The 22,207-nt window shown below is 39.3% G+C and overlaps 1 protein-coding gene across 3 annotated transcripts in view; it reads right to left on the minus strand.

Annotated features, from left to right (window-relative positions):
- Window positions 1-307: 307 nt before the first annotated feature.
- Window positions 308-22,207, minus strand: part of LOC135487189 (KH domain-containing, RNA-binding, signal transduction-associated protein 2-like) — a 35,732-nt gene continuing 13,832 nt past the window's right edge. Inside the window, exons 6-10 of one of the 3 annotated variants that reach the window (XM_064770677.1) lie at window positions 19,721-19,820; window positions 10,682-10,740; window positions 9,862-9,926; window positions 4,023-4,076; window positions 308-2,404 (exon numbers count right to left, since the gene is read on the minus strand). In XM_064770677.1, the coding sequence (XP_064626747.1) occupies window positions 2,289-2,404; window positions 4,023-4,076; window positions 9,862-9,926; window positions 10,682-10,740; window positions 19,721-19,820 (394 nt within the window). In that variant the 3' untranslated portion in view covers window positions 308-2,288. Of the gene's footprint in view, window positions 2,405-3,977; window positions 4,077-9,861; window positions 9,927-10,681; window positions 10,741-19,720; window positions 19,821-22,207 lie in introns of all 3 variants that reach the window. The other 2 variants (XM_064770676.1, XM_064770678.1) reach the window with 2 other exon arrangements.

The following is a 22,207-nucleotide window of genomic DNA, read 5'->3' on the forward strand; positions in this document are numbered from 1 at the left end:
ATTGACCAATTCAGATGATTGATCATCCAAGAAGATGGATTGTTTTTTATGATAAAATCATTTCGTGATCTTCGCCGGTTTCCTGGCATCTTCATCATGTGCACCGATGCTGATTCTGCTGGGAGTCTATCAGAGCGTATCCTGCACAATTTGACACAAACCTCGAAGAGACCAAATAAGTCAGCAGTCTTCATTTATCAGCATTGATAAACGATACTCAGACAAAAAGGTTGGGTCGTGTCATAATTCTTTACTCATGTGTAATCCAAGTCCCAACTTCTTAAGAATTGACATAACAACCAACAAATTAAAACATTGATGATTTCTTTATTTAATAAAACGACTTACTTTTTTACACTTACAGAAACACAGGCTTACAACTGACGGCTGACACTGAGAACGTGGAGAAGTATAACATGTACATACCACCCCATTATCATCTGATCAACTAAGAAGACCACACATAAAGTAAGACGATTGCCCTAATAAGTTTGATTCCCAAAAGAAGTAATATCTTGGATATTACAAGAGTCTAATAAGCATTGGGGTAGAGGACTCCCACATGAAAAGGGTTAAACACTTCTTTACCCGGACACATCAATTGATTGCACCAGTAACTGGCAGTAATTAACTGCTGCCAGATGTAACAGTTCCTTTCATCCAACAAATTCTGTGGCGACAGAAGATTCTGTCAAGGCTTTGTGGCCCGAAACTGACACATTCAACTGATGCATGATTGTGTTCCAGCTAACATTATCATCTGTGCGCTGTTATCAAGATTTATCAAGTATTTCAGTCATCTTTGAAAAACAAAAATAAGCAAATGAACTAAATTCGACTTCTGCTGAAATTCTCACGTATAACTTGATTGAATCAAACTCTTACTCAGATAAGAAATGAATCTCAGTATGTTCTTATAGATATGCTGGAATTCACAAACGGAGACTTTTAACAATACTTGCATTCTGCTGAAGCCTCTGACCCATGTTGGGCCTGACCCTCTCTATACACCTTTCCAGAAATGGGGCGCTGAGTGTCCGAAATAGTGATGTCATAGGGGGAACTGGGCCTTATGGTGGAGGGACAAAGGAGATAGTCATGGTTGACCAACACACTTGAATGCCTTTTATGACGGACAAGGGGGAAAAAGTTAGTTCCAATGCAAGCCACCAATTTCGGGAAGCATGAATAGGGGGCAGAGAGGGTTTGGGATTCCATTTCACCTTCAAACGTACGAGTGAATAAATAGCAATCTCCTTGCTACATTATCAATTCTACAGGAAATCTACCAGAATTTGGTAGTCATTGCCATCTTTACACATATGCTCACTCTGGCAAGAGAATTCGGTTGTGACAGATGCTCTCTATCACAACATAGTGCACCAGAAGCCAACATGCCCTGACCTAACGAATGCTGACTTGTCTCCACATCACTATAATACCATTACAAACATATTCTAATACATCTCGTCAACATTAGGGCAGTTATTTGGCTCGATATGAACACTTTTTAGTCCTATTTATTACTTTAAGTTGCATAAAACAGACACATCTGCATCGCCTGTACCTACAAGGGATACCGTTGTTGCACATGAAAAGTTCAGGCACAAACGCCGCTAAAACCCACAAAATCTTCTTGAAATTCAAGAAACTAGAAGTCCTGTTTAATGCAAAAACCAAAGGACCTGAAGTGGATTAAGTGACCTTTGCATCTGAATTCCTTTACATGTACGACAACCTTTGTACAACCATTTCAAAAGTCCAGGTAGAATGAATCTGACAATATCGTGTCAATTGTGCGCAAATGTGATGCACCATTCCAACTGACACTAAAACTTAAGGGATAGTCAAATAAAATCTTCCCAGTTCTGACTTGCATCAGGACAGGAATAACCTCATGTTCCAGAGAAATATTGGAGCCAACACAAGTCTTTTTTTGTGTCCATTATCAAAGATTGTCTTCAATCTGAATTGTAAATCTGACCTTTCCACAGGATATTCTTTTATTACATGATGTTTTATCAGAATTTCACAAAGAACTACCTTAGTAAACTTCCAAATTACAAATATTTTTTTGGTTCCAGTGTTCTTCCAAATTTGTGCACTCACATATCTCTCAAATTCCCACCTCATTCACAATCTGTCAACTCGATTTGTGACGATAAACAGAGTTTATTTGGAATGTGCCCATTTCTTTTTATCTTTCAAATCAGTCCAATTTTGCGTAACATTAGAAGATAGAGGCCTCTCCTAAAAATTTGGGAGTCCTAGTCCACAAGTCAATGTCTTTAGTACCCACCAGCACGTTGTCCATATGGATGTGGCCTGTAGTCTGGTTTGGGTGCTCTTGATGGCGCCATCTTCATTGGGTTACGGCTTGCCGGAGGGGCACCCCATGAGTCCCCTGAAACGATATGAATGAATGGCTCATGAATAAATAACAACTTCAATGATCGTCCCTTATCCTGTTATTCTGGTCCAACTTTGTCCTCGGGAGATTAATTTGGCATGATTGCAAGGTTTATTTAAACAATACACCATGAAAGTTGTCACTGAAATGGTTTTATAAGGGAGAAATTCATCAGGTGGCAGAATTGTTGGCATGAATAAGTTTGTGCACCATGTCTGCAATGGGTTAAAAGCATGGCAATGAAACAATGGTACTTGAGCAGTAGTATTCAGAGATCCTTTAGATTTTCCATAACGTTTTATGGACTCAAGTCTACCACTTGAGGAGTACTAGAATAAAAAGTGGAGTTACATTTTGGATCGATTAGGATTAGCTTTTGTCTCTGGTGCAAAGTAACATACAATGTACACGTACATGTATACGCATATTATCCATGACAGAAAATCTATATCGAATTGGAGAACAAAGAATTGGATGAACAACGTTTTTAAGTAATATCATGTTCTGTAGGTATTTTCAAATATATTCTTATAGCTACTACTTCAGCTAAATCTTTGTTTCAAACCATTAAAACTTCATTGTTACTCAATAGATCATCAAAACATAAAACATTTCCACTTGCTGTAGCTTCTTTAAAAAGCAATAACAATAGTGCATCTCCCGTGAATTGCACAGAAACTTTCCATTTTTGCTTTTATAATCCCGCAGCATTTCACTTGTGGTAGAGTAGAACAATACTGACAGCTTGTCAATAGAATGCTGACAATTAGCTAAGTGGGTGTGAATTGTTTGGTTTAAAATTTGATCAATAATTCATAGCTGTTTTAGGATCTTAAATTACATAGCAATTTTGAGACCGAGTTAACACACAATAGATCCCTGGTTATACTTTGTTTAGAGAACAATACTTTTTACGCAAGGAAAGTGGCAGGCCTGAATCTCAACCATAAGAACCAAGCTGCATTAAATGTGAGACATCGGTTTTTTAGAGCGAGGCCAAGTTCATTCATAATCACTTGGGAAATAACGCCAATCTTCAACATGTAGTGAAAGCAAACGCTGAGAAATTTAGCAATCCAACCGCTTGGTATTACAGAGCTGCCAATCGTTACCTTTAAGCTCCCCCACATAGAAGCCACAGATTGAGCTGTGCCAATAAGATTTTGAGAAAGAGTTTGGCTGCCAATATTGAGAAGGTTTACCAGTCCATTACAACTCAGGCTCACCGTAACACACTGAGAGTACTTCTTTTTACCTGAAGCTTGGAAATCTTATTGGAGGTGATTTTAAAAACAGAATTGTATTGATAGATCCATAACCAAAAACGATATTACTGATATATATTGAAGTCACAGTTGTTCTCAACTTATTCATGACAAGATGATGACTTCAGGTAAAGGAAAGTGTGTGTCTAACAGCTGTCTGCTCATTATGACATGTCTGAGGAAGAGGTCACTCTATAAACTTCAAATTTCTGCGACAGTCCTAATAACCAACACATGGTGAGGTGTTGCAACTTGGACTTAATGAATGATTTGATTTTGATGTGAAAGCATGTGATAACTACCGTTGCGAGCGGGCATGGATTTCTCAGGGGCGTCATATGGCCTACCTCGCTCATGTAGGGCAGGCCGTCTTGGCTGTGCTACTGGCTCGCTGCGATAATCTGCAAGTGGAGTAAAGTGATATGCATGAGGTCACAGTTAAGTTAAGCTGTTTCTCTTAGGCCAATTTTTAAAAGCTCAAATCTGAAAAGCGTATTGGCTGAAATATTGCTAAGTTTCAAGATTTAGCTTTTGAAAAGTTCAAAAGCTATCTGATCTGAGAACTAATGTGTGAGGTCATTCTTTAGTAGCTTTGGCGCAAAAGGATCTTGAGCATATTGAGCAGTTTATGTCTCAACATTTTCAGTTTCAGATTCCGTTTCCATCTAGAACATAAAGCAGCCTTGAACAAGATGGTAGATGAAACCCTCAGTGGAAAGTTGCCTGGAGCACAGAAGATTGTCTGTTCTTGTCATTGGATGAATATGGGGTATGTAATACAAATTACTGTGTATCCTGGTAACAATAACGCAAGAAAAACTTCTATATCAATTAATGAAATATATATGACCTTCAGAGTTTGTCGAACAAGGCAGTTCGGTTTTTAGACTGGTTCAAAATGCTTGTGAAATAGATTATTAGGATTATGTATTGTACCATATTTTGTCAGATATACCTGGGGATGTGTTCTAGTAATAGTTTTTTCTTCAGAAAGCTCATATTGAATCTAGACATTGAATATGAAGCAGAAGTTAGTTTGTAAGGAATTTTTTTGGTACATTCACGGTGTAGGAAGCCCATGGATTCACAGCAGATAAGAAAACGGAAAAAACCCTTGCTTGCTGTAATATCCATTCACCCAACGACTTCAAAAACATAGAACATGTTGGGCAAACTCAAAAGATTATTTTTTACAATATTTGTCTGTTTTTTTGTGAGAATGGTCTTATGTCACAGGAAATTTTTTTGGAGTGTTTTGCTGTCATGGAACAGATTTATGATCGAGTATTGTGGTTTACACATAACAAAAATTGATTTAGACTGTAATAACAAAATATAAACAAATCAACATTAAAATATAGACACAACCTGCATTGCGATTAAATCTGCTTCTTCTTTGCCCAGAGGCTCATGAGATCGCAGACATGGAAATAACGCCGCCTACTCTGATTCTCCAAATATCAAAACACTGGGACAGGAATGTGTAGGAATGCCAACAAAAAAACAAACTCTGCCTCAGGCGAGACTTGAAATCAATAAGGTTTCATAGAGTATTGTATAATTTATGGTTTCAAAGCATTGATATTCATTGTATTCTGTTGAAATTGGGTGGTCCACAACAAGCAAGAGAAGCCAGAATAAAGCAGCTTTTGCAACGAAGCTATTCTGAGGCTCTGCTTGTTCTCCCACGTAAGCATAACAATGGCAAATATATGATACCTTTGCACAAGCTAAGCTGATGTTGCAACTTGCAGTCCTTAGGAAGAAGGCTTAGCCCATGGACGATTAAGGTGACCACACTGGCAAAAAGTGCCAACCCCTACAACCAGAAGAATGGGTCCAACCTCGAATCAAACCAACAACCAACAGCCAATGATAATTACGTCTTGATTGTTTTTATTTTGGAGAATCATTCATTTTGTGAAGTTTGCAGATAAAGCACCACACCATCATGGGTTAAACCATGGGGGGACGCAAATTCTCAAAACAAGACTGATAATGAACATGGCATAAACATAATCCATCTATTACCACAAATTAGATTATTATTCACGAGACGGCTGAGCACGGATCTACTGAGTATCATCCCATTGCAAAAAATAAATGATAACATCGGGCAGGAATATTGGTAATGTGGACATCAACATCTAATTGCATGCAGTGAGTATCTGAGACAAGAGGAACAGGATTAAATGGAAAATACTACGTTAATGCAGTATTACTGCATGAATACAAAAGAACTTGGAAGTCATTTATATTCATAATGCTTTTATCCGTTTTCAGCAGAATGTTCAAAGCATGATCGAGATTCCTTTACCAAAAGCTTCCACATGAAACATGTGAAATCGTGCGAGATGCATTCCTGAGACCGAGGGTTTACAATATGCTATGATATATTTTCTACTCTTAATCTCATTGTTGCATCAACATCAAAATGTTTTTACCATCTCTAGGCTACAGACAGTGTTTGCACGCATAAATCTTAAGAAAGCTTGAGGCCTTATACCATCAGATGATACACCACAGAAAGAAGTCCAAATATCCCGGCGTAGAATTCAATTAGCGGCAGCCAGGAGTGACCGCAAAGACATCGTTAGGTCACGTACAGCTGCTCTGGTCTGATGACAAGAAACCCCATCCACTCAATCTTCCTTACTTCTCATCAACTTTGGCAACATCATTATACCATCAGTAGGAGCTCTTACAGGAAGTAATGGACAACCAAGGAGGTGCCAGTTGTGTCGGTTCACAGCACCGACACAGAAGAAGAAGTGTATGAGTGATACAAACAGATTTTTAAAGACACTTATGATTAGATCTGAGACCTGTTCAACCACTTTTGCCTTCTCCAACATGATCGAAGGATATTCTTTCTGCCATGTCGGACAGTTATAACACTGTGAGGTCCCACATGTGCCAGATCAAACACAATCATTGGGTACTTAATGCACCTCTCTTGAATAACAAATCAGTGGAGAGTCAGATTCACCAGCTTTTACATGTTAATACACTCTTGAGTGTATGACGCAGGAAAAAACTTAATGCATTGTTACATGACATTCTACTTTCTAAAACGAGACATTGCGAGCTCCTCGACTGCACTCTTGAGATAATTTACGTCTTCGATAACTTCCTCACTTTCAAATACGCAAGTTGGATTTTCTTTCTCAATGGATATCCGTGTCAATATTTGTGTAACTTGAGATGAAGGCAAAGATCAGATTTGCAGTGATGAGACTATGAATGCCAGGGACCTCTTCCATTCAAGTAATGTTGACAGTGATGCGTTCAGTTTATCCAAATATGATGGTAAGGAGACACGACTCAATCATTCAAAACTCTAAAGTGGTTCAGGGCATATATGACAAGTCCTGATTCTGATGGCTATATGGTTGCCACCAAATGATAAACTGCTAAAAAAAGGAGTGTTAATGTTATGAAGATAGAAGGTGAAGAAAGAAGATATCCCTCTTAAATAACGGACTGCAGTGTTTGATCAAGAAGGTTGTATAGAGAGGATGCTGTCATACAAAAGTGAAGAAAGCCAACCATCAGAGCACAACAGTATAATGAGCTCTGACTCTGTCAAGATGACATTAGCTGCTCCCCATTACATGCAACATGGTGGAAAGTTAGAAACTGAAGGAGATGACCTATTTGTTGGTCCATCATATCTCATGCAATATCCTGTCATAAAAAGTGTCCCCGGTAAGAATGAAGTATCTTGGCATCTCATGCGTTGAGGAAATCAAAACAAATCTGTAATGATTTAGATGAAACAACATGAATAAGAAGATAGCTGACTTGCAAAATATAAACTTCTAAGAATTGCCATGAAAAGATCCTCTTCGTAATCTACTTCAAACCTGTTTCCTGTAATATGGCTTCCTCTCGAATGAAATGCATCCCCCCTAAGACGATGCCAGCCTTTGAGACGATCCACTTTGTAATCCATCTATGAGAAGAATCAACCAACCAGTTTCGGATCGAGAAATTTAATTTCTTTTTCATGTGGCATCTGTTACCATCAACCCGATGACTGTTCTGTGGGTTTTTCATTGGGAGTTTCATTAAGCCAAATCAGGCACCGCTTTGAACGAGAAGATACAGTTTCTATCGAATAGCAAATGATGCAGGCATTTACTTTTTAGCCAAAGAATGATGCATTTACAATGCCTCATAATGACAAACTTGCCAGAGTGATGAAAGACTGATTGTCAAGGGATGCAAGAGACACAAAGTTTTTAGATGATGAATAATGAATGAATTCTGTACCCTGAGGATACAGTTGAGAATAAAGGGACTACCACGGTCGCAGATGTAGCAGCAAAACAAACTAAATAAGGTTTGAAGAGCAAGAGAATGAATTGCCTACCAAGCAAATACTTAGTGAGGTGAACTGATGAAGTTTGGCACACAGAACTTGCAGAAGGAACATCTGGACAAGAATCAAATCAGTACGAGAATGTGAATAGACCAGAGTGAAACCAACTGCAAACACTAACAGTCTGTAGTCCTGATTTCTGCCATGCATAGATGCAAAAAACCAAACTCGTTTTAAAATCCAAGAGAAAAAAGGACTGGTTTTGGTGCTTAGTGAGGAAGAACTGGTTTTGATGAAGAGGCCATTTACTGAGTACTGGAGAAACACACCAAACAACCACATCCACCGCCGTAACTTGAAGCTAACTTGACAAGCAACATTGTACTTTTCGTCTTCATGATACTGAATCTTCTCTTGCAGGTTGAATTAACTCTGTGAGAGTTGAAAAGCATGTGAAATATACCCATCATATAACAAAATAAAAAGCATCCTCAAAGCCATTTCGTGAAGAAAATGATTCCGTCTTGCTATGAGGCGTAAAGTTCATATCACATTTGAAGCTGAGAATACGAGGTTTTTCCATACGAGACTGAAGTTAACATACAACGCAGGAACCACGCATTACTTTGATACCAAAACCTTTCAGGCAGCATCTCATTTCATCGCCTTGGCGTACTGATGGCAGAATCGATGAAGATTCTCAGGTTAACGCCTCACACCTGTACATGTGTACATGATATCCTTTATAGCGAGAGAGGTTGTCCACAGGCAAAGTATAGCTACATGTATGTCATGATATGTACAAGATATCCTTTGACATTTGTCCACAGATGTGACAGGAATTCGACACTGGAACCCAGAAACTATTTGCGGCAGATTTTTTTGCGGTTGCCAAACCTTTTATTGCAAAACTTTACACTTTGCATGTTTACATTTATGAATTACAGGAGCTGTAAGGCATCATGTATGAAAGTGAACTTTTACATATCAAGCCAGACTGCAAAGGTCACAAGTGTGAATTCTTCTCATTGTGGCCTTGGGTGGAGATCAGAAACAAGAATACCAGTTCAAGGTTTTGACGGAAAGGAGTTGTGTTAGTGTTCTAGCAATCATCCATATCAAGGTTACATCAAGCAAAATATCCATTAAGGCTAATTGCCCCAAACTACTTCTAAATTGCGTTTGCTCATACCTTGACAAGGTTCTAGCCCATCGATCATAAGCTATAATATATCTTCTAGTTCTACTACAACACAAATTGCTACTCTCCAGTGATATTTCTAGACATGTGAGAACTCTTGATGGCAACAGTTAAAGCAGTTCTTTCACCTTCGGAGTGAGATGATCAGTTGTTTCATACAACTAAACACATGTTCCATGACTTGGAGGTAGTAAACAAGAAAGGAGTAAAAGACTTAACCGAGGTAATAAGATGGAGAGATAAGAAGATTTCCTGGTTACAGTAGTTAACTGTTTTTATAGGGTCGTATTTTGAAAAGCATATTATGCCCCTGAGCCATGGCTGGGATGAAATGTTGATCATCATCACTACTCTCTGGAGAAATCCTGAAGTAGCAACCATCTTGAAGTATGAGTAGCTCCTTAGGCTTGGTTTACACAAGAACTATCAAGTTGCAGCCTCTTGAGAAACAATAGAACTGAAGCGGTAGAAGCCTCTTCATAATTAGAGGTAGCCTGTAATCTGAGATTGGCACTTCAGCTCATGGTGAGATACCTCGAGTCCATTGTATGAATGATAAAACCAATATGGCTCATTTTTTATGTCGAATAAGCTACAGGGGTAGTTTTTGGTTTCACAAGAGACAAAACAATTTTGTGTCAGGTCAAGTTAATGCACTTACCATATGATTCTTCATATGTTTCTCTTGTGGCTGCTTGGCCGTAGCCTGCTTCATAATACTGCTCACTGGAAAGAGGAAAAAGAGACGAAATGACAACTCTATATTGGGGTATGAGGCAGTTCAAAACGTTAGTCACAAACTTGGCTTTAAATTGGCTGGTGGAAATGCGAATAAAGGCTGACAATGTTTGACATGTTTAGAACCCATAACAGCAGCTATCAGGAGCTTTCTGTTTTTGTCAGCACATCACTTTTTCACGATGAAACCAATTTAATAGCAGGTGAACGATATCACCTGGCTAAACTGGAAGAGACTGTTCATAGCACTTCTGACAGTGGTAAATATTTCTTAAACACCACAATCGACCTGAAACAGCAGAGTGCAAGGGGCAACAGAAAGGTTTTACATGTAAGCTAATTTTTGCTTTCTTTGATAATCTTTGGATAACCATCAACAGAATTGCAGAAAAAAAGAAGTGTTGACAGATTAATAGGAAGAAACCAAACACTAAAAGGTCTGAATAAAGGTTAGGCATCCTTCTAATGGAATATCAGACAAAGAAAGCGCCCCACAGTAAACACACTGTTGAGTAACACAAGAACTCCTTCCTGTACACCGGATGTAAGCACCGGTGGTGAAACCAATGCTTTCAGAGACAACTGTGAGTGCAAGGTTGCTTTCAACACAGAATCTTTACATTTACTGTGGACTCAGCTCTTCTATAATTCTTATAGAGTGTCAGGTTACAGCCCAGTTGATAATAACACTATGCAATAGTACATGCATAGCTGTTGATTGTGTTCTAACATTTGATACTTACCCAGTTTGTTGATATCCCTGGTCATACTCTTCATAGGCTGGCTCTGTATACTCCTCGTACTAAAAAATACAAGAGAAATGCATGGTCAGATCCTAGTTAAACAAAGGTTTGAGAGTTAGAAGCAAAGGCTTTGTGGTAGCTCCCAGAGAACCTCAAAGCGTCTCAGGGTAATGAACTAGCTGTTATTGGTTTGAGAAGGACCCTTTAACATCTTGAGGAGCGCTTCAATTCATAAAAGGCAATCTTATACCTACAATAAAGATTCAATACAAAGTGATTTGATACATCTATTGGTTCACCATTTGTTCATGCAAACAATTACATGAATAAGCTGGAAATAACTGACAGAGAGAAATTCCCATACCAAAATTGACAAGATAACCTTTCGCAGGAATGAGCATTGATGACTGCGAATATGAAACGGTTAATACAGCTAAGACATGAGACCAGTTGGCATGAGGGTCTTCTTAGTGGAAATACCCTTTCCACAAGGGAAAGTAGCTTTCCTTGTACCAGGAAAGGACAACAGCCCAAGGGATAACAATATGGGAATTGGTGATAATGAGGCGGACTCTGCCCAGAGACAAGATGGAGAACTCAAGAGAAAGAGTGGTTTTCTCTGTACTTGGAGACCAAGAGGAAAAGATGATTCATCATAACATGGTCTACAAGATGGCAGCCTCCACGGCAGTGGTCATCTCTAAGACTGCTTTAGGCAGCCAGGCCCCTCCCCCCCCCCACAGCATCAACTTTAACTCCTAAAACAGATTCTTTACCAGGCTACTCACAGACACTACCCCAACATTACTCTGAAAAGGCTGATTTTCCGCCAAACTGCTATCAGCTACAACAGTCAACCTAAAACTGTACTATAACCTGCTGGAAGCCCAAGAAAAATTTACTTATTTGCCGCAGGTTGTCGATTAGCGATCATTAACAAACTGGTATGCAGCTCTGATGGAAAGCAAACAGAACCAAGAAGTAATAAATGTACAATTATCAACAGCAAATATCAAGTAATTGATGTGTGATGAATAGTAGGAGTACTATACACATTAATGGATGCAGCAATTTGGAGCTGTTTGACAGGTCATTCACACAGTAAGTAGAATGCTTTATTGATACGAGGGTCTGTTAGGAGGGACACAGTAACCATCCAAAAACAATCATCATCATCGCCTTTTAAACGATAAAGACAAAATGGTGTCTGAGCTAGTATATGAAAGGTTTAATCAACAATTTATTGATCAAAGAAAATATTGCTGCAAACTGCTCTCAATTTACAATGATATATTTGCAGCACGCTTTCTAGTTCCACAACTAAACAATAATTTATTTATGAATGTGCATCGATTCTTGGCACTCTATATTCCCAATTGGGAGCAGAACAATCATCGCTCTCGGATGATACACGAGACGACACAACAACCTTCTTGTCAACCCAGCGTGATCCGAGGAGAAATTACTGAAATATGTATTAGTATCACAGAGTAAAGACATTGACTAGTCCCAGGGCTCTTGATTAATACACCATACAAAGACTGTTCGCAGCCTCAAGGAAAGCAATTATAGCGGCTTGCAAAGAAAACGGGACACAGGCAGAAGATTTATTTGTTGCGAAAAACAATCATTATCATTGGGACCATTACACTTGGCATTTATTCCTTCAGAGATTTTGCTGCAGTCTGGTAAAAGGAACTGACCAACACAGTTAGTATTTATAATAAATCCATTCGTTGATGGCAAAAAAGCCTCCTCAGTGGGTGATTTGGTTGACAATTGGTTCTTTCACTGATTTGGTTGCACTCACGTGGAAAAGAAAAGAACAACTAGTGCACTGATTCGCTGGCATTGAAAAGAGGCAACTTTTAAAGCGAAAAGGCATGTACTTCCTTTCAAATATCTGGAGACCGATCTAATTAGTTAAAATCACCCATGCAAATGAAATGATTTTGCCAACATCATACAAAGCGAAAGTCTGGAAGCCAAGGTTGTCCTGTAAGCAGTAAGGAATGGGAAATGAAACTTCCCAGCTGCTCATCTCATCATAGCGGAGATAGCACGAGAGGAAAGAACAACATTGGATACTTTGCAGCAGCAAAAAATGTTGGTATTGGGCTACAGTAGAAACAAAACCTGATGCCAGGTGGTGTGATGATGAGGATGAAGACTATAAGGGATTCTGCCAAGACTTCTAGATGTTTAGATGGCGCCAACATGTAAATTTGATGGTAGATCAAGATCTTGGAGAAAAAGTGGCTGGTGGGTTGTTGCAGACCAACAGCAGGTCTTTCCAAAGAGGCAATATTGAGAAGAACAGTTCAGTTCATCCACAGCCAGTTTCATCCAACAGTACCAAAAGCAGCAGACAGCCTCCTCGATCACCCCTTTTCTCCAAGTCTTACTCAATCTCAATGTTCCCATCAACAAGAAGATGCAGAAACCAGAATATTGTCAAGATCTTCCACAAGCTGACACTAAAAACCTGATGCCGCCAGTCTCATTAAATCTTCAGGAATGTTTCCTCAGCAAATCACTTTGTGCAGTGGCTGTTGAGGGCATTTACCTGCAAACTATGTCGTTTCTCAAGGGAAATGTCTGGTATATGATGGTGCAGCAGTCTAGTTTTTCTTAAAGCAAACTGGAGTGTTTTTAAGCAAAGCATAAGGCGTGTGTTGCCAAAGCTTTCGTATTTCTTCAGGGAAGTTGGAATTTTGTTGCTGATGGTGTCTGGATACTTTGAGTATTCAATAACTGATGGTGATGCCTTCTCTACAACTCTGAGCACTACGAGTACAACATGTAAATTGCTCTTCATGCCATTGCCTTTGAATCAACATGTTCATGATTGCAGGGGTTCTTCAGGTGCTCGACCAGTTTGGATCAGGACAAGAGTCAGTTAATGGAATTTTTACATGTTACAGTGATATTGTGCCAAAGACACTGACTGCATTGAAATAAACACCTGGCTGAACAGCTCTTCAGGTATGTATTTCACTGAGATGTCTTCATCTCCCTTCATCAACTATCTGAGACATCTCAATATCAAAATAACAATCCTTCATCTATTGATACTCTCTACGTCTCTACGTCTAAGTACTCTCTACGTCTATTCATATAAATCAATCAGTCTGCTATCAAAATAGCTTTTCATTTTCCAGCTCACAATCGAATCCAATTTGTCTCGCTCAAGTCCTAACCAGCCATTACATCCAGAAACACGGCAACTCTACATCTTTAATGCCAGCCATAGAAATGAAGACGTAGCAATTTCCTCCATGAATAATGACAAATAAGGCACAATACCTGGCAAGGTACAGAACACTCTCACCGACATCAATCGGCGAAGGTAATAAACAAGCTTTTAGATGGACTTGTTATCACTGACTTGTTATCAAGAGAATAGATCGCTTGTGTCATAATGCAACCATTGTCAATCCCTTATCTCATAATTCATTATTCAGTTGCAACCTGGGACAACTGCCTGGGAACACTATTATTCATTAACAAGTCAGGTGTCGGGGAAAAGCAATTTCGTTTATCACCGGAATTAGGCGATCATATTCAAGTCAAGTGATGTGAGATATGTGAAGAAGGCTTATACCATATAATTGACAGGGTTTGGTTTCAGTTAGAGCCAAGCAATTTCGTGTCAAGTAATCAACAATGAGATGATTAGCATGTCTTGCAGTTTCCCCAGAGAGGGACAGCCGTGATGCCAAAATCAACAGAGGCTGACCCTATACTTAGCAGAATTCAACCATTCCAATGCAAGAGGGCTCATCTCGTAAGAGGTGAAACTTCACCAAGTTGACATCAGCACAAGCCAAATTTGGCAACAGACATCGACATCAGTCCTCAAAGAGTTAACTCAACGAAGTATTCTTGTCTTACTCATGGATAATTGAGAGGCTCAGCAAGGGTCTGTAATCATTAATTCATTAGGCAAACCCGGCAAGTGGAAGCAATCGCAGGGTGTGGTCAATACACCAACACGGAGTGCACTTATCAACAGGAAGCAATCAGGAGCACTAATGGCTTATGGCATTGGCTAACAAGACATGGCTAAGAATAATGCAACATCAGACGATGATTGCCATTCACTCTTTTCTTCTTTAAAAGACTTCTTGATCATGAGACATGATATCTGGCGTATGATGGTAACCATAGTATGCACATACTACAGTCAAATGGAAGAAACATATTTGTTTTGTCATTATTGCAGTGGGTAAGCAAGAAATTCATCATATTTCCACAATTAATAAATTTACCAAAGAAGTAATTAGCAATTTTTCAATACTTAATGCAGCTCTCTCTTATTTTTGCTCTCCACAATTCATGTTTTGAACCAATACTTCTGTTTTTAATAACATCAAATTTGTCGCCATTCATTCTCGAGTAGCAGAAAGAGAAATCTTAACCCTCTAATAAGCAAGTTTTTAATTAGTCGTTTCAAAAAACGATAAATACCATGACATTCTAAAACATCTCACCTTATAATGATGCAAGAGTGCTTTTGTATCAATAACAAAATGTAATAATATTTGAACCAAGTACCTGTATGTCTTGTATGCAAAAAATGACATTCATTTAAACTTCTATAGAATGTTTCTGATGAGTTTTCATCACTGTCCAGCATTACGGGTGAATATTTTCATGCTGCATTTACAAACCACCTTAACTCAAGGACAGAAAGTGCTGATGAGAAACACAATTCGTGTCCCGCTCTCATCCGAACATGATCAGCCCACATTTATATCAGCCAACTGAACAACTGGCAACCAAACCAAATCCAGCATGAAAGTAATCTGAATTTCATCAATATCGATTATATCTAATCTAGACGCTACATGTCTCAATCGATACTTCATCCGGAAACAGAGCAACACAACCTTGTATTGCTAGATTTTGATTGGATCTGCTTGCTGCCATCAGACATACCCTAAAAGGGCAACAATTTGTCAATAATTGCGGAGCCAGTGTACAAGATGTTTGTATGTGTATGATTCTAATTCTAATAAAAGTCATAAGGATTGCACATATTTCAACCACAGACTGAATAGACTGTATACATGGAAGACATGTAAACACCTATACATCACAATTGTGCAGTTCTGGTAGATTTGATGGCAGATGATAGTACATTTATACAACTCCACACCATTTATTTTGATTAAACGGTCTGTGATAGCATATTTGATAACACTTCTCAAAACTGCAGTTGTGTGACAGTTGATTTGTATTGCTACATTTGATTTTTATGTCAGCACTCGCATCATTGCTTTGGGAGAAAATTATTATCGTATCACTTGACAGTAAATTGTATTCTTGGTGAAGGTTGCTAACGAAACCAATAAGGTATTGGGGTGTTTTTACTTGCGATGGATCTATCTTCGCTACTTGATACATAACTGCACATGATTCTTGTAATCGTGAATTCTGGATGCTACACACAAAATATCAGGAGTAATTTATGGCTTGTTGTATTCATCACGTTCTCGTGAAATTATTCAAACTGGTCCCGGTGTGACCATAATAAATATTCCGGTGGCTACGATCAAGTTTAAACGGTAGTCCCAGAACACCATTAAATATTCAGGCCGGTACTATCAAGTCGATCTGGTGGCCATGTAATCTCTGCTCATTGCCCCTGTCAATGAGAAGGAATTGGAGCCAAATTTTGTTTGATTTGAGATCATATTAAACTAAGCAGAAATTGAGATAGAATATTCGATTTCATTCCTCTTTAGCTATGCAAGTCTGGTTTGGAGTAAGGCAAAACTGCAACTGCATGTAAAGACTTTCGTAGATCCTGGAGATTCAGGTATAATGTCATCATACCTTCTACTATCGATTCAGATGAGATGTGTACATAGACTAAAGCCATCCTTATCCACAACGCCTTGACACTGCTATGTCTGTGTGTAATGAGTAGGTGCAAACCCCCTGGGAGTCAGCACGAGGCGGAGCAGGTATTGACAGAATGAGGTTTGATTGTCAACAATCTGCACTAATCCTCTTCCAGAGGTTTAGGCTATACTTAGATGACAACTGCAATAGAGTGATCTCCTTGAGAGGTTGAGGCTACACTTACATGTGGATGCAGACAGCTTAGTTTTTGCACAGATTTATTTGTACTTCTGATCACTGATTCAGTAAGTTATCACTCAGTGACCGCTCTGAGAAGACTCATGAATTACTACATGTGGAACCCATCCATCCAGAAAGGCAGAATAGTTCTCTTTCTTATCTTCATGATGCCCTCCAGTTCTATGCATGTACCATGCAATGACAGGATGACTCATGATTGGCTCATGCACTTGATCACAGCTTCTTATCTTACACTTATCCCATCATCTTCAGCAAATACCACTTCTCTGTGAATACACCAGACATGACATGTCTAGAACCTATCCATATGATATTTCTTGTGTTGGCCATCGGCTCGAAACCATTGACAAGACAACTCATAGTACAAGATCACACACTTGATCACAGCTTCTTACACTTGATCTCATTCTCCAGTAAGTAACCACTTCCCAAGAAAGCAACCCAATAAGAACTGGCTTAAAGCCTTTCCTATTGATCTCAGCTCCAAGGAAAACATCATTATGTACAAGACATATCTCTACACAATGTCCGCGGGCTGAAGGTGTCATCGGAGTAACTAACATCGATCAGACGATAGGATACATGACAAACTGTTTATGAAGGAGCAGAGCCGTAAGCAACTGGAGATGAGCTTTCATTGAAAGCGTCTTATTATATCCGGCTTGATAACTTCTGCCATCATCAGCATAATCAATGGACGGATCTAACGGAACGGACCTACATGTCTGTAGCATACATTTACAGGATAAACTATCTTGTGTTCATCAGAAACGATTCCAAATCAGTTCCGCATCCTTTCCTCTTCATAACAATTCAAAACGCCATATCCTGACATTAGACCTTACCCATTCACCACTCAACTTCTCCATTAGCCGATGAAGATGTTACCTTAAACATGAGTAACATTCTAACGATTGGGACTTGACATCTGCTCTGATATCTTGTCAGCTTTCATTGCACTTAATGGCTATGATGGCAAATTGATCTATCACTTAAAAAAGTACTTTAAACGCTTTAATAACCTATTCTTTAAAAGTATTGCTTTTAAAAGATGATGGACTGCATTCAAATGATTTCAGGAGGGCTCTGATTTACTATGTGTCAAGGATATTAATTCCATGGCAAATGTCTTACAAAAGCTGCACTATCAGTCTCATGGGGATTATGTGCATCTTCATTCAGAAATGAAATTTCACTTACAGACCAGTTGGTAAAGTTTGTCTGGAAATGAGACATATTTCCATAGTCATATGTCCACATTTACATCAGTAGGCTAACATTGTACAAGAGTTTTCTTTGAGGGGATGTGATTAGGAATATTTTCCATATAGATGCCCAACAGTGGTGATGAGTGGAGCTTATCAGTCAAGTCTATCAAAGACATATCCACGTCAGGCCAGGAGCTGTTCCAGGATATCAATTTTCACATTTAGTGACATCTTCAGTGATAACCATAGGCTGATCCTATCAAAGGATGGATCGGCAGACTTGAGGACAGAGTCAGCCATGTCAGTGTATCATCTACAGCCAACATCCATCGTACTTATCAAGAAAAACTTCCTGATGGGAAGAACCAGACCAGAGATAACATCAACCAAAACAAGTCTTTCCCATTAGTATTTGACACTCTCCTCACCAAGCATGCATCTCAGGAAGGAGTCTTGTCCACAGTTGTCGCTCAAGATCATTGTCTTCATCTTAATCAGACAACGTCACTGAACATGGTCAATACGGTCAAGCCGTGTTGCTAAAGGAATAATACCGACCTGGCAGTCTTCAGTTGTCCACTTGCTGGACTGGTAAGCGAACCAAACAATGGTGCCATGTAAGCTGATGGTTTTGGATATAATTTAAGGTTTCCCCAGCATTCTTGATTGGACAACCGATGATCCTCAGTAAGGTATTAATTTCTATTCTTCCCAGCAGAAAAAAGGAAAACATGTCATTGTATGGATAGTATGGCATTTAGCAGTCATGTTAGAGTTTACCTCTGTTCAGCAGTCCCTTGTTGATATTAGGATATCGAGTCCTTTTTATCTGGCAGGGCCAGGACAGATAAGAGCCAGGATACAAGAACTGCCTGACAAAGCAGAAAATGTACCAAACATGACCAGCATTATTTGTCATGACTGGTATTTCGTTAGATCCAATACTGAGTAAACTGATCTCCTTCTGTCTGGAGTCTAGACTGGGATTGTATTTGTCACTATTTCATGTGTATCCAGCACTTTTTATATCAGCAACACTGACTACATGACAGATCCATTGACCATGAGGAAACTATTGGTTATCTGATCAAATGAACCTAAAGAACTGCCCTTAAAAAGTGGAACTCTGAAAAAGGAACCACTAGACAAAACGGAACCAATCACTATGCCTCAGGGTTGACTCAGTTACTGACAACATGGTATGATCGGATGCTCCACAGACTGAGCTAGCCTCAAGGCATCATAGGTACACATTACCCTGCCAACAACACAGAAATTAATATGATAAAACATCCGCACCTCAAGGCGAGCTGGTTGCCATCATTATTATGATCAGATCTATTTTGCTTGTCTAACACAAATGCACTCAAGACTAGGCAAAACTAAAACATATCATACTAATTTCTCTGTATCATGCTAATCTTGGGGAAAGTAATGGACACACAGCAGACCATTTCCCTCTCAGACCTAGACAAATGTGATCTGGCAAATGTGATCTATCCCGCAGGGTTGGAAAGAGGCTGAAACTTGGCATGAGACAAGATTTCGCTTTTTTGTTTGGAGAATGGACACTGTAACAGCTGCCTGGACGGGAAGTTAGAGACCCACAGCTGTTGTCTAAAACTAAGGTGTCAGTGGCCTTCATTTTTATTGAACTGTGCCACATAAAAGTTTCTTTTATTAACCAAATGCTTAAGAATATTAAGAATATCAAACTTACATAAGCTTCTTCGTAGGCAGGTGTCCTTGCTGGTGGTGGTCTTGAACCTGGTCGGGCTGGAGCTCCACGTCCAACTGGTGCACCTCGTCCGCCAGCACCTCTGCAAGACAAGAGATGAATCATAAGTTAAACATTTTGTGAGCTTACCACCACTGCTGGCATCAGAACGTGTTCTACACCCCATCACATAAAGATGTCAGTATCAAACTATCACCAATCCATGTTATTTTCTATTTTATGTCCTTGATGTCATCATAAACACAACCATTGAAGCCCACACTTCCATGAAAGATCCTAGTCCCGATAAGCCAGTCTACTAGATGCAAATTCGATATCGAGCCAAATGAAATGATCAGCTGCTACTGATCCTACTCATTAAACCAATTGTCCCTTTAGTCCCCGCTATCTCGACCAGGCCTCTAAGCTCTATGGCCGCAATGGACTTTTCGTGATATCTCTCCCAAATCCACATGATGATGGTGCATTTTGAACAAAACAGATGATCCTATCTATTGTCGTGATTATAACGTTCATGATTTGAATCTCATGACAATTGAAAAAGCTGAGGGATGGCAGCTAATGTATTTTTTTCTTCAAAACAGACTCAGGCGAGGGTATTGTCCATTGAATGTGCATTATGTGTCTTATGATGGGAACAGCTTGTCAATTGTCTCGTTCATTCTGAAAATCATTGACCTATGGCATTAGTGTAGTTACAGCCACAGCAATAGAACTATTGCAGAACCAGTGTAACATCTGCCAGTCTTTCTCTCATATTTCAGTGAATATTGTTCCCATATTCATGGATAAGGCTGCCACTATAAATTGAACACCTAAATTCCAGGCCTGATCTATTGTTCGAGAAACACTCACTTCACACTTGATATAAAATTGTACTGCTGCACATCACAACCTTATAATGTATTTTAGAATTCAACTCGGAAACCCTTCAAAACAAATGGGAGAGTAGGCACTCAAGATGTGTTCTATTTTTCAAACTGTCCCCAAGCACATTGGAGTATCAGGCTGATCATACAATAACCAAGCGGCTCCTGCGCTACTGCGCAACATCAGGCAATGATAGAATGCTAAAGCTCCTTTTTGATTATAACAGGAATCAAAAGAGGTATCAAATTAATAAACGCAGATAAACGCAAAACAAATTGCAAAATTCACAGACAAAAAGCTGCCACAGATGATTCCTGACAATTTGCACCACGCAAAGGATTTCTTTAGCGAATTAAATTATAAGGATAAAATCTCATCAAACCTACGTTACTACTGGCTGTTCATTCAAAGAAATAGTTACTGCACGTTCCCATGGTAACTTAGCAAATTGAATATGGATAATGACACCGAAGCCATTCTTGCAATGTCCCCAAATACTATCTGATGTTGACAAGGATCAGTAATCCGTGAATGGGAGCATGACTTGTGTACATAACTCATCGATGAGTGTTCCCTTGGTACTCTAATGGAAGCACTTCTGATGGCAGACACTGCTATATCCAGACGCAGGGCTTCTACGAAACCCTCACAAAATTAAATTTGTGATTTGTGAAAACTAAATTTAAATCAAATAAGGCTCCCATCCTACTCCTAGACATGCTCAAGCAATAAAGAATTGGAATAGTTTCACCAAGTTCTGATTTACTACATTGCTGTGATGATGAATAGAAAGCTTCGCAAATTCTTTGAGAAAGAACTTTCCACAGAAAAAGTGTAATTGGCACATTGCAACATCAAAGTGATCCATTACTCATGGACTTGTCAGAACTTTCTGCAGAAAACGATTTTTGCTGCATGCGCCGATGATAAGATATTGGCCATTCAGTAGATGAGGCCAACAAATTCGTCTTCTTGGCGTTTCAATCTCATCACATGATCATGTGACTTTTTTAAGCCCAAGTAATACGCTTCCTTCAATAATGCGATTATTTACAAGAACGTGAATGCGGGGCAGAAGCAAGATTAGGATTGGATATACGGGAGTAAAATGGCCAGAAATGGATGATGGATGGATTTTTCTCTCATCAATGGGACTTTGGTTCATCTTCTAATTGTGTAGGAGGGTCCTTAATCACTCAACAGCAAATTGATTGTTGGCAAACGCGGTGCAGTGGTTGCAGTGTCAGATTCCTATTTCAAACACTGAACAATTCATCACCTGACACTAACACACTGTTTGTGATCTTTGGCAAGTCTGCTGACCTCGATCACCAAGACCTTTAAATGCCAGGTAAAACAGAGCACCTGGTGCCAGGGGCAAGACATGCAAAACACCCAATCAAAGTGAGAAACATGACCAGCTTGAGACAGACAACTTCTTGGCTGAATTGGTCAAGACCAGCAAGTGGACAACTCCTAATGGCAGCTGATCATGCTGTAAACCTGGTCAAAATTGCTATAGAATTCTGCGGTGGAAAACCCAGATCACTAAAGGTAGCCCCATTTCTCGCAAACATCTGACCGCTGACCCATCTCAAA

The sequence above is a fragment of the Lineus longissimus genome, chromosome 4 (assembly GCF_910592395.1).
Source record: "Lineus longissimus chromosome 4, tnLinLong1.2, whole genome shotgun sequence".
Taxonomy (NCBI): domain Eukaryota; kingdom Metazoa; phylum Nemertea; class Pilidiophora; order Heteronemertea; family Lineidae; genus Lineus; species Lineus longissimus.